General features: G+C 28.2%; 1 protein-coding gene across 1 annotated transcript; it reads right to left on the reverse strand.

Moving 5' to 3' along the window:
- Window positions 1-405: 405 nt before the first annotated feature.
- LOC125820395 (trihelix transcription factor DF1-like) lies at window positions 406-3,012 on the reverse strand. The gene is made up of 2 exons (XM_049499822.1): window positions 2,694-3,012; window positions 406-2,151 (listed from the first exon to the last, which is right to left on the reverse strand). Exons 1-2 carry the CDS (start codon window positions 2,996-2,998, stop codon window positions 498-500), a joined length of 1,959 nt encoding a protein of 652 aa, XP_049355779.1. The 5' UTR covers window positions 2,999-3,012; the 3' UTR covers window positions 406-497.
- Window positions 3,013-14,487: the final 11,475 nt, after the last annotated feature.

Consider the following 14,487-nt stretch of genomic DNA (forward strand, 5'->3'; position numbering starts at 1 on the left):
AACAAGAACTTTTACAATTAAAAATTTAAATGCAGTAAACCATTTTCTCACATTTTTTACACCCCATGAACAAAATAAAAGGAAAAAAAAAAGAGTACAAATTACATTATCCCTGCATTTATTCTTTTATATATCTCTTTTCTCTACCCCTCCCATCCTTCAATCAAACTTTATTTTTTTCAAATTTCAAATAATAAATAAATAATGAAAATGAAAATATACTTTTACCACAAAAAAAAATAAAAATTAACAACTATATCCCCTTTACCAAACAAAAAAAAAAAACATGTGTAAACTTAAATGCCTTTGCATTAATTTCCAAATGATTTTTTTTTTACTGCAGTCACCGTCTTCTCTCGCCAACAAGAATTTCTGAATACGACAAATCTCTGCACAATCTGTTGCCCCACTTGCCATTCCCAATGCACAGTCACTTGATGCTATTGCAGTGCAGTACTGCTTATGTTGTTATCAATTTTATTTTGGTGCTTATAATTTTAAACTGCAGCAGTAGTTGCTGTTGTTGTTACCGTGGTAGCCGCCATTGATGATGGTTGTTGTTTGTTTGTGACCATTTCATAACCATTACCTTCGTCTTCTTCCTCCTCATCTTCTTCCAAATCGTCTTCGTCTTCGTTCTGATCCATGCTGTCACTTTCATTATCGTGATGATGATCACGATTTTGTTGTTGTTGTTGTTGCTGGTGAGGTTGATTTTGAGGAATTGGCCATTGTTGCTCGGGTTGAGCCATGATGGGAGGAGGAGTGAGAGGATTATGTGGAACAACTTCGTGCTTGGCTTTTTCTTTGTAGAGTGCTTCCAGCTGGTGGAAATATGGGCAAGTTTTGGAATCTTCTGGTCTTTTTTTGTTGCTTTCTTTTACCTTCTTGAAGTACTTGTTGATGTTCTCCCATTTTTCCTTGCATCTCTTTGCATTTCTGTTGTATCCTATCTTTCGCATTCCAGATGAAATTTCTTCCCAGAGTGGTCCTTTTGGTCCATTTTCTTGGTATTTTAGATCAAGACAGGTTCGGAGGCTGATCAATGCTTCGATTTCTTCTTTTGGCCATCTTGATGAGCTTACTGGAGAGAAATTCTCGCCACCATTATCGGATTTTGGAGGTTCAAATGATTTTGCAGACACCACAGGTAATGTCAGTGCCTGTGGCAGTGCTGGTGTTGATGCTGGTGCTGGGGTATGTATTGTCATTGGTAGTGATACCGCGATAGCTGGTGGTTGTGGTTGTGGTTGTGGTTGTGGTGCACTGAATGGCTTTTCGGACAATTTTAATTGAATTTGAGCAAGTGGAAAAGGAGAAGGAGAAGTATTATTAGTACTATTCGGGATTGGTGTGTTTTGCTGTTCAGTTATTTTTTGCAAGAAGGCGATGATTGTTGCGTCTTTTGCTGCTGCCATTGATCTTTCTTGGACTAAAAGATCATGTTCCCGATTCAATCTAGCCATCTCTTGTACTCTCCATGTCTCCTCTCTCATCAGCCTGTCCCTCTCGCGCTTCTCAAGCGTTTCCAAAAACTTCTTCTGCAATTCCTCTTGCTTTTCAATCACATCCTTCATCAAACTCTCAAAGAATACCTTCCATTTCCGCTTCTTCGTGTGCCTCCTTTGTATATCCTCATCTGATGAAGTTGAAGAAGATGAAGTTGAATTCGACAGAAAACTTGTGGTAATAGTATTACCTTGAGGCCGATTCATCTGGTTCAAGTTATTAGCTATCGGCTGTAGTGGTTGTGACAGTGGCAGCGCAGGTGCAGTCATAACATGACTAACAGCAGGCTGCGCTGCTACTGTCACAACAGTATTCTGAGAAACAACAAAAGAATGATTATGATTATGATTTTGTGGCGTTGGCGTTGGCGTTGGCATTGGAGGATTTACTGAATTATTTCCTGATCGCATTGGCATTGGCATTGCCATTGTTATCGGTGTTGCTGCTAATGGAGGTGGCGGTAAATTAGAATGAGAAGAGGGATTGTTTTCCAAAGCCTGTAACTGATCAAAGAAACGATAAGTTTTTCCATCTGCTTTCGAAGCACGGCCTTCTTTCGTTCTCCTGTGATACTTGTAAACATTTTCGAATTTCTCTTTACATTTCTTGGCACTTCGATGATAACCCAAGTCCGCCAATTTCCTGATAAACAAACAACAAAATTCGCAATGAAACAATTTTTGAAATAAGATAAGATACAAAGAACAAAAATCTTAATTAACACCTTGTCTTAATTATCTGATCTCATATTCATTATTCATTGGTAATAATAAAACAAAATCTCATACTACTAATACTATTTTTATATACATAAAATAAAACATAAGGATTAAGAAACCATTAATTATCAAGATCTTTGCTAGAATTTTCTGAAAAATAGTGAAAGCACAAAAAGTGTTGAAGAGGAGTAGAGAAATTAAACTCATCCTAAATTTCTTGCTGGAATCAGCAGAAAATGGTATAACAACAAAACTAAAAATCACCAAAAAGCTTGACACTGAATTCCTGATAAAAAAAAAAACTGCTGAAATAAATAATAGTACTTTTGATCAAATTAATACGAATTTTAATTCCAAATATAGATCTCTTAATTTTGTTCAAAAAAGATTCTATATACTGAATTCTATGCATGATAATGATGATGAAAGAGTAATTAAATGAACCAAAAGAAAAAAAAACAGTACCTGGAAACTTCTTCCCATAACGGTCCTTTAAGACTTGAATCCTTGAAAACAACATCCATTTCCGATCTAATTTTCAGTAAAGCTAAAGTTTCTTGCCTCGGCCACCGATTTCCACCTGAATTCCTTTCACCATCTTCACCGCCAATTGACAAATCTCCTCCACCGCCACCACCTTCACTACTTCCTCCACTTTCTGGAGCTTCTTGTGGTGGCGGTAGCTGTGATGGAGCTGCCGAAATGGCAGCTCCATCACCTGTAGCAGTAATAGTACTGCTAGCTATTAAACTTGAAGAAACACCAAGCATCTTTTTCTAATTCTAAAAGAGGAGTCACCCCTCTTCTTCTTCTTCTTCTCAACAAGCAATTATAGCTCAAAAATTTATTATAAACAAAAATAAATGAAACAACAAAAAAGATTGGTGAATTCTGTGGGTTTTTATGAAGATGGGGTGTAGTGAATTTGTTAGTAATTTATTTCGGTGGGATCTGTCTGTCAATCTCACACCCCCCTTAAAATACAAAGAAAAATAAAATAAAAAAGTATATGTATTTTCTTTATTATCAAGATAACCCAAAAGGGTCACTTTAGTTCATCCAAGCTGTTATAATTATAAAATAATTGCTATGGTATAATATTAAATACATACCAAATAATGTGTATCATCTATTTTATTAATATGATCGAAATATATACACTTTAACCATGTAAAATAAAATAATATTTTTTGTATATATACATAAAAATATATGTATAATTGTATAGTATAGATGGATGAAAGAGGAAGAGGTGCAGAAAGCGACGATGAGGATAATAAGTTGGTTTTTGTCTGTCCAGCTAAATATAGTTAAAAGCCGGCTCAAGTAGGTCATCTTTGCTTTTTTGGCATTTTGGATTTCAGTGGCTGTTGGCTATACTTGTAAAAAAGGCAAATAAAAAGGAGAAACAATGGGTGGGGATTAGGGTCGAGCAGAATCTTAGTAACTCAATTCGTTGATTATCTGAGCTGTCATGTTATTGATGAGAGTTGAGTTTTATTTTTTCACCTTGTAATTAGCTCAAAGAGGAGGTGGGGTGAGTAACTAGGGGTAGATAGAGGGGGGGGGGGTAAAATATTGAAAAGGCAAAAGCATCTATAACATGAATCCCATTGACCTTTTAAATCATAGATGCTAATCTGACTAATTTTATATTACTTTCACCTGATGATGAATGATATGAGATCTCCTTTCTTATAATATATACTTTATTAGTTTAATTCTAGGAAATTCCTAAAATGTCCTTGAGAGTTGTTTTTGAAGGTGCAAATGATCTCTTGTTATAACTACTTATAAAATGATTTTTTAAATATCTTATATAAAAAATAAAGATTTCTTATTTGTAGAAATGACAAACTTTTATAAAGGATTAGAAAATAAAATCTCTGATTGTGAAGATGAAGAATCACTAGAGTTATCACAAAGGGATTTAAGTTATTTATTTCATCATCATCATCTATATTTATAAAAAAATTATTCAATCATTGTAATACAAAATGGTGAGATAAATAATCTTGTGATTGCATCTGTGTAGCCTAGTGGTCAATGAAATAGTTGAGAGTCATGATATCTCAGGTTCTGATTTCAATGGAGACAAAAATATTAGGTGAGTTATCTAGTACTCGTTGTTGTTACTAAACGCACAATAAAACAATCTTGCATTATATCCCGAGATCATCTTTTTCTTATTGCTCGTACTAAATGGCTCCTTAATACTACTCCCTTTGTTCCATTTTACCTATCCTGTTTTGTGACCCCTTATTATAATGACATTTCACTCTAATGACCATTTTCTTCGGAAGGAATTTTTCATATTTTTACTTCTATATAAAAACATTCCACGTATAATAACAATTACATTTATTATAATAATACACTCTTTGTAAAATTATTCGTCTACAACAATCATACTCAAATACTATATAATAATATTTTTTGTAAAAAATATATTAGGTAGAAGATGAATACGAAAATGTTGATGAAGAACCTCAAACTATTGTTAAGCTCTTGAACGACCTTCAAACAAAAGCTATTAAATATTCTTTTCCTCAAAATTTGGTTAAAAATTTCATCATCATCACTAAGAAGCCAAAAGTTACTAAACAACATACCATCATAAAAAAAATAATATATGATTGAGCAGATATTATTTTGTACTATCAAAACATAAAACTTTGACTCATAAAAATTACTGCCAATTATAGGTAAATGAGGTTTCTTTCCAATTAATACTATTTTTTGAAAAATATTTTTACTTTTCATAGAGTGAGTAATTAAATTTATGAAATTATGGAGCTTGTGTAGCCACGTAGGTATAGGGGACCCTACAGCTGGAGGGTGACAATTTTGGAGTTTGAAAAGACGTTGGTTATAATAATTTGTTCAAAACCTAAGTTATAAAGATTAATGACTCAAGTGGTCCTCGAATTGCAAGCTGCAACTTGCATTTATTGAAATCAAAATCGCTAGTAAATAATTTCGATCAATCAAACAACGGTGAAATTAACTACACACTCTATGCTCATCACACAATGAAAGCCGCCATAGTTAAATTAGTTAATTTTCAAATATTAAGCTAGGATATGTACGTACTTCTTAAAAAAAAAAATTAATCAGAAGTTTCAAATTTTTACTTTAAAATAGAATTATAATTAATATAAAATGTTTTAATTTCAAATTAATCGAGATTTATAGCAGATACTAGATATCGAAGCGAAAAAAAAAATTAAATTAGTGAGATGTAGGTCATTTGATGTTGAAATTAAGTAAATTCTGTTAGTTAGGCCTGCAACCTACCGTAATAAATGGTAGAGATTTTCAAAGAGGAAGTTCTCATCATTTATTCAGTGTTTATTTTTAGTGTACAAATGAAAAATTAATTTTTAGGGGCCATTTCACGTAGCTACTTTTTGTCTTTTTATACGTATGCAATACTAGTTTTTATTTTTTTAGTTAAAAAAAAAAAAGCACTCATATAAATCGATACAGCTAATTAGATAATAAAAAAAAGTAGTTGCATATAGTTTAGTAAACAATTATATGCTCGATAATTAATAAGGATAATTTTGGAGACCTCTCGATGTTTGGTTCTATATAACACTCATATCTCTTGTGATTTACGATACTATATCTATCTTCCTTATTTTGATTTTTTATAATTATTCTTCGTATCTATTTAATATAAATATAATTTAATTAGATTATGATTTGACAAATTTATCTCTCTTTATATTAATTTATATTTTTAATAAAATGACTTATTTAATAAGTACTTTAAAAATAAATCAATATGAAAAATGTGTATTTTTGTTGGGAAAAAAGCGCACGTATATATATAGTACTAATTCATTTGTGTTGATTTATTTTTGAAGTATTTATTAAATAATTCATGATTTTAATAATATGTATTAATATGAAGAAATTAATATAAAAAGGATAAATTTGTCAAGTTATATAATTGACTTATATTTATCTCTTTGTGAATTTAAAGAATGGTTAGAAAAAAATCAAAATAAGGGAGATCAGCGTAATATTATCATTCACATGAATATTATAGAGCGAAAACGGAAGCGAATCCTTTGAAGTTATACTAATTAATTTTTTTGTTTGGTCTAAGAATCTAGAGATATTTATTATTGTTGCTCTTTATAATTTATTTTTATAAAAAAAATTCAAAGATTTTATATAATTATTAAAAAATAATAATTTAATTTGTGAATAATCATAAAAAATTATTTCCTCTATGGTGGGCCTATTTTGCCTATGATTGCATATAGGTTAGTTAATGTGTGGAGTCAAACTTTTTTACCTAAGAGTTACCAATAAATAATGCCAATTATGGACCCTACCAATCAATAATTCATGTAAATACAAATGAGCAATAATTACAAATGATTTATAATCAAATACATAAAATTATACTACATGTAGAATCTTGATTTATAGTTTGCGTGAACAAGTGAGATAAGCAAAATATATTGTTTTGGGAGCTAGGCTGGATGATATTAAATAATGCATTATTTTGGGTTATTTCAACTAATTCCAAAGTGAATTGTTAGAGTAATATGTACATGATATATGATTTACTTTTCTGTTTAATTTATTTCTAAAAAAAATAATGTATATTTTTATATCAAAAAATTATTTAATTTTAAAATATTTTATTTTGTTTTTAATAAAATACTTTACGGTCATATAAATATTTATATTTTATTTTAGATCATATACTTTTTAATTTTTTTTTTAATTTTAAATTAAATAACATCATATAAATTGAAACAAAGGAATATACCAAAAGCAAAATGGGGCACCCATCGTTTTGTTGCACATATTTTCAGAAAAAGAAGAAGAGAGGTGAATGGCACGTAATTGATGATGAGAAGACTAGCCGCATTTTCTTTACATTTTACTACTAATCATATTTTCTTTTCATGAAAAAAAATAAAAAGAGGAAAAGACAAATATACTCTTCAATTTTATAATATAAATAAAGTATTTATTGTTTAAAAATAATATATATATATATATATTTATTCTTTACGTTTGATAAATAATGTGTAATTAGACTATGAGAGTATATTTGCACTATCTTTCTAATGAAATAATATATTCACTCTAAATTAGAACGTTGAGGAATATATTTTCCACTTTTTCCTAAAAGAAATTATTGAAGCAGAAGCTGAAAAGTTAATTCATAAATAAAATAACATATCAAAGTGTAGAATTTTAAAGATAAAATCAGTTTAAATTTATGAAAAATACTGTTCAAGTCTCATAACTTAAGACCGTTTAGTAGAATGATGTTGAATACTTTAGAGTGCCACAAAATAAAAATAATGGTATATAACTTGGAATTAATCGAACTAGAGATTTAAATTTGTAGTTTTTTATAAATTTATTTTTAATTTTATGAACTTTATCTTTTACTATCTTCATTTTTACGTGTATAAAATATCTTCATTTTTATGCATTCAAGATCTGAAAATATTTTTTTAAAATTCAATTTGTAAATGATTATAGAAGATCATTTTATCGAATTTCTATTATACTACGGTCTATGTATGTACGTTATGTGTGTGAGATTTGATTAATTACGTATGAACTATGTATCTATTTATGTCTATATTATATGGATGGTAATTATAATTAGTGCATGTAATTATTATTTTTTGTAGCCTACTTTATTTTTCCTAATTTGTTTTATCTATGTGTTTCATTGGATCCAAGGTGTTTACCTAACTATATACCGTCAGTTCATATATAATTTTATATACACATCTACAATGTTATATTGTTATGTCCTCTTGTATAAATTTATTTCGATAGTGTCTATCAGAAAGAAATAAGATTGTGTATATATATTTTATCCTCTTCATCTTATTTATAGGATTATATACTGAATATGTCTAATTTTTCTTATCTAAAGTAACTTGAATCTCTCGAGTCCCAACCTGAACCATTTCAACAAATTCCAAAATAATTTATGGACCTTAAAAAAGTGAAATTAAGGAACAAAATTCGAATACTCAAAATGAGGAATTGATTTTTTTACGAACACATATTATAAAACTTAACATTAACTACAAAAGACAGATTCAGAATTTAAGTATCATAAGTTCAAATTCGAGATTTTATTACACTATATTTGATTTTAAAATTTTATCATCTATATTTATTTGATAAATTTCATATTACATATATAAGATTCAAGCCAAAATAATTGAATTTGGATGAATTAATTATAAGTTACTTTCTACATACGTCCACACTGACGAAGACAATAATAATGTATAGATAATTAAATTAAAAGTATAAGGTATATATGTATAATTGATGCCAAGCACTACTTACTGTCAATTTAGTGGTGAGTAAGAAAGATTCTTCTAGCTGACATTATTAATTAAATTAATTAATGTGATTTAATCTTAATTAATTACAAATCCTTGATGGCAATGTGAAAATGGATGTTGTTGGCATAATTGAGTTTACTTTTAGAAAATACATAAATGAAATAGTTGATGTCTTCATGTTAGTAAGTATTATTACCCATCCGAGTTGTGGTGCAGTGGATGATGCTGCTCTAATTTTAATCAGAGGTCTTAGTTTCAATTTTTGAGTATAAAAAAATTCTTAGTAGAAAATGCTACTTCGATATGAGCTCTATTCGATATGAATCTAGATTAGTTAGACATCAATACAAATATCGAACATGGAATGAAAAACCTTAAAAAGTATTACTAACATATAGTATGAGATTGTAATCATTGTAAATTAAATATACTATACTCTAAGCCCCATATACTATTGAAAAAGTTAATGCTATGAGTTGGATGAAGATGATGTGTCAACATCCATATTTTAAATTATTAAAAAGACACTTGGATATACATCTTTTTTTGTACAGTTGTAAATCAATTTAATATGTTTTAATTTTAACTGAAATCACTTATTGTTGATTGCATTATTATTTTCAAACTCTAGTTTTATTTAATTGACTAATTAATACCCCCACGATAACCTTGCAATATTTATTATTTTTGTGTCAATTTTTCTCTGGGTCAATTTTTTTCAGTTTGATTAATACTCTATTAAGGTATAGTGGTGGTTAGCTACCATGTATAATTGGTAATTTGGTATGACACCTTTCTATTTCTTATTTTTATTTGATATTTATTCTGGAGTTTGATTAATTTGAGTTTATACTGAAAAATCTCTTTACGTGAGATAAAAACGATTCCTATTAAAGCCGTATCTATTTTCTAGCTTTAAATTCGAAATATTAATTTAAAAGAAAAGAACATTTATCATTCCACCACACCCATTATGAATTAGTTGTGTGATATTTTGATTATTGATTTATACTCAAACTTTTCTAGTAAATAAATTAGAAGAATTATTCCACTTCCACGTTACCTGCATCATATACCAGCGGTGGGTACTTTGTTAACTTTGTTAATTAATTGAATATAAGTAGTTGGTGTATAGATAAAATTATGTTTGATATTTTAAAACAAAAAAGTATTCGAAATTGAAATTAATAAAAGAAAATATTTTAGAATTATAATTATTTCCTATGTACCAAAAAGAATTTAACGTTACTATTATACTCGATGACTCAAATAATTTTTTAAAAATATTTTGATTTTGTAGTACTTATGTATCCGATCTAAAAAAATATTTACTAAGTACATATTATTTCATAGAAGTAAGAAACTAATATCCTATAAGAGAGGGTTGTTTACCCTTCACGTTCAATCTTGAAGTTGTACCCTCTTAAAGGGGTAAAATAATCGTTACATATCGATTACAATTTTTAACAAGTAATAAATATATATTTCGTCATAAATCTGTAATATTTTTTTGATAGTATATATTAGTTGTGTTGAGTATTGACTTTAATATTCCAAATTTCACTCTCATATTTTTTTTTTCAACTTACGAATAATTAATTTTACAAATAATTTTTACATAAAAACACAAACACGAATTCACATGGACATTTTCTTTTTGAACGTGGCAAGAACTATTTTGCACAAACTCCATACTACAGCACAACACACCACATTATGGTAGGGTCCTTCAGCTTTGTAAGTTGTAAATATGGGCGGATTCGTCTGAACTCAGTAATTTCTGCGTAAATATTCTCTATATATATTAGAATATTTATTAAAATATTTGATTGGAGATCTTATTAGTATCATATATTAAGTGAAAGATATTATAAAGATCGTTAAATTTTTAAATTTTGAATCCGCTTTTAGTAGTAAAAAAAAAATCATTTTCCCTAATTTTAGTGAACATGTACACACAAATGGATGGCCCAAGCTGTAAGGGGAATGTGGCAAAGGTTATCCCCTCTTATTGTCATCATACATAAAGAGTCATTTTTTTTTCAAAACATTGCATGATTTTGTCTTTTTATTACAATTTTTTTATGCTCTTTGCATTTGTGATTATTTTTTTATGAACGGTGTTCAACTGATTTTTCTTTACTGGTGGCTATTTTTTTTTAATTATTATTATTATTACTTTTTTCCCTCCCTAGGAGCTGCCACCCATTTTGCTGCCTTGGTGACTCGAACTCGCAATCTTCGGGTTGAAAGTGAGGAGTGCTTACCATCCGAGCAACTCCTTCTCGTCCTGTATGTGGCTATTCCACTAGATTTAGTTCAAGTTTTATATTTATATAAATTACATTCGTATATATAAAAAATAAAATTAAAATTCATAATTTCAAAGGACAGACGAAAATTCAGAACCCATAAACTTCAAATCCGAATATCCAGCCAATGCCCCTTTTTACTCACCAATATATAAAATCTTAAATAAAAATGTTATTAGATTCTCAAAGCAAGTCATGATTGTGGAATTGTGTTTAATATGAATTTCCCCTCTCTTTTTCTCTTTTGGTTCAATTAATCTATATATTTTATTCTTTAAAATTTAACTCTGTTTTTATTTTGCAACTTTAATTGCTGTAAGTATCTGTTATTTCTCTTTCATCCACCAAGAAAATTGAAAAGACAAACAAAAACCATTAATAAACAAAGTTGAGAATTTATCTTCCTTTTTGTTTTTTTGTTTTTTTGTTTTTTTTAGTTCTCTTTAAAGTATGATATATTTTTTATCTTCAGAATCTTGTTTTACACACTAATTCTTGGTTGATCTAGCATGCAGTAATTATATAAAAGAGTTGTTTTTTTTGTCTCAATTTATGTGACACTTTTTTTTCTTTTGTTTATCTCAAAAGAGTATCAATTTTTTATAATTAAAAATAATTTAACTTTAAAATTTTCTTTTTTATCTTTAATTAAATAATTTATAGTCATAAGGTTTGTTTTAGCCATGAATTCAAAAAAATTCTTCTTTTTTAAATTTTATGTCAAATTAAATGGTGCCACATATATTAGGATGAAAAAAAAAGTACAAAAACAAGAGTAATAAATAAATATAGTCAACTTATTTTTCAGTTAATAATTTCTTTAAGGAAAATTTAAAAATATAAAACATGACGAATAAAATAGATCGATAGAATAATTATCTTGGCGAAATTGAAAAATTATTGATGTGTATGATAACTACTTCCTTGTTTATTTGTCCATTATTTTTTAAAAAAAAAGATTTTTATGTTTACGTATTTTTTTAACATATCAATTTTTTTTATTACTTTCCATATACCCTTAGCATTAATTATTGATTCACCAAATTATTTTTCAAGACTTAAATACTAAACATCAACTAATAAGAATAACATGATAAAATAACCATATCAATTATTATTTTCTTAATGGGTGTGTTCAGTTCCAAATATAATATGTAAAAGTGAACAAAATAAATACTCCCTTTGTCCAATAATATTTGTCCACTATTGACTTTGCATACTTCTTAAGAAACTACAAATAGAAGGATAGTTTTACTATATCACTCTTTGAATATAATAAAAACAATGTCTTGAAAAATGAAATAGAGAAATGACTATATTTAATGATAAGATAGGAACTAAGTGTAAACTTATCTATTGATTTCATAAAATGGACAAATATTATTGAACATCCCAAAATAATATAATGGACAACTATTATTAAACGGATAAATGAATAATTAATTAACTACTGCATTATTTTTTCATCTTGTAATCCCCTCTCCGTTTCCCTCTTTCCTTGCTTCCAATTTTTATTTTATTTTTAAAATAAACTAAGAGTGTGACATGGACCAAAGTGAGCTGTCTATATGAAAAAGTTACAAAGGGTTTAATTGAACATGGTAGGCATGTGAATTTTATAGACATAAACCATGTGTCATCCATGTGGATTTAACCCTTTCAATTTATCTGTCATTAGCTAAGCAAACCACTCAACTACATTTTTCCTTTTCACCTTTTTCCTCCACAAAAATATAATTATTTAATTCTTGGTAAAAAAAATAATTATTGATTTTCATATAGTAGACAAATTAAAAGGGTTAGAGTAATTTGCAATCCACAATTCTTTAGGTAGAAGACTATTATATGGAGATTTATTTTGGAATAGTTACACACTTGCATTATTCAATTATTTAATTTATAAAATATATATAAAAAATAAATTTATAAAGAAATTAAAGAAGATTCAACATTTATTATATATACGTAAAAAAATAATTTTTATTATGTATAAATAATGTAATTTTTTACTAAAAAGGGATCACATAAACTTCCTTGGTGTTACTGGCTTCACCCCTGACTATAAATATAATATATATATCAATACACGATATAAGGGTAATATATGATGGTTGTGTATATCGAATAGCTTGTTTATGTATTATAAGTCAATTATTCTATTAAATACCTGCTATTTTTTTATTTTATGGAGATATATACATTTAGATAATTCTGCTTATAAAGATTTTAAGTCGATGGAAATAGTTCATATTAATAACTTTTTTTGTCTCTACGGTAATTTAAGCCTAATCTCCGATGATATACCAACTTGATATATATATATATATATATATGGAGAATTTGTGGGTACATTTACTTACTGTTATTTTGATTGATGATTATTTATGTCAATTTCTGTAAATTCTTTCTTTTTACCATTTTGTGAATGTTTTTGCCACTAAGTTGTTACTAACATTATATTATCTTCAATTTGCTAATCATAACTAATTAAGTTGCTTTCCCTTAAATGAGAAAATGTAATTAATTTCACTTCCTCACATGGGTAGAAAGGAAAAATGGAGAGACAAACAATCAATAATAACCAACGAGTCCTAAGACATTTTCTTGAAAATTTTAACTTGTATTTAGTCAAAATGTTATTAGTCAATTTAACAAGTTCCTAATTAGAATTTTTAAAAAAATTAATCAAGGTTCATTTTCTAAAAACATAATATCAATGTCAAACGTAACTCATCCTTGGGTTTGAGATACCTAATGTTCAATTTACCCATGAACTGTTTATTCATGATTCAAATGTCTAGTTCTGATTTCTCGATATATTTGAAGTGTTATCAGAGACGGAGTTAAGTGGGGGTTCGTGGGTTTGGACGTACCAAATAGGTTTTCCGTAGATCTTGTATTTGTATCAGAAAATTAAATAAATATATATTTATATTAACTTGTGAACTCCCTAACAAAATTAATTGACGATTCAATGATAAGGAAAAGGTCATAGAAATGCTTTCCACACAAGTAACTTGGGTTCAAAAATATTTTTCTCTTCTATCCTAAAATTTAGAACCCTCAAACCCTTAATCAGAGGCGGATTAGAACCCTCAAACCCTTAATTATGGCTCCACCTCTGAGTATTATAATCTCTCATTAACTAAGTGTGTGCATGTCTTATTTCTTATATAAAATATTGGGAAAATGATTAAATATGTCCCTGAATTATTTTAAATGGGTCTATTTTATTGTATGTTATATTTTTTTTGGTTAAAAATGTCCTCAATGTTGGTTTTTTTTTTTTTGGGGGGGGGGGGGGGGGTTCAAATATGTCCTCCAATTACAAATAAAATTAGCTAAAAATACCCTTCTTACTAACGGTTACTTCAAAACAAGGAAAAATTATCTATTTTTTCCCTTGAACTATTTGAATTAAGACATTTTTGCCCTCCATTGTAAATTTGGGACAAGTTCTCTTAACAGTGAAGACTTGAAAAACATATATCATAGATTAATTTAACTGGCCCAGTTGACACCTTTAGGACCACCTCCCTTTACTTCAGAGTCTTAGGTGCAATTCTTCTAATCAGAAAAGAGTCCAGTTATGAACCT

This window comes from Solanum verrucosum, unplaced genomic scaffold (assembly GCF_900185275.1).
Source record: "Solanum verrucosum unplaced genomic scaffold, falcon-dt-bn FXZP01000229.1, whole genome shotgun sequence".
Taxonomy (NCBI): domain Eukaryota; kingdom Viridiplantae; phylum Streptophyta; class Magnoliopsida; order Solanales; family Solanaceae; genus Solanum; species Solanum verrucosum.

Coding starts and splice junctions, on each gene's coding strand:
- LOC125820395 (XM_049499822.1), bottom strand. CDS start 2,998: ATGCTTGGTGTTTCTTCAAGTTTAATAGCTAGCAGTACTATTACTGCT. Junction 2,152..2,693: donor TTATGGGAAGAAGTTTCCAG/GTACTGTTTTTT, acceptor TTTGTTTATCAG/GAAATTGGCGGACTTGGGTT.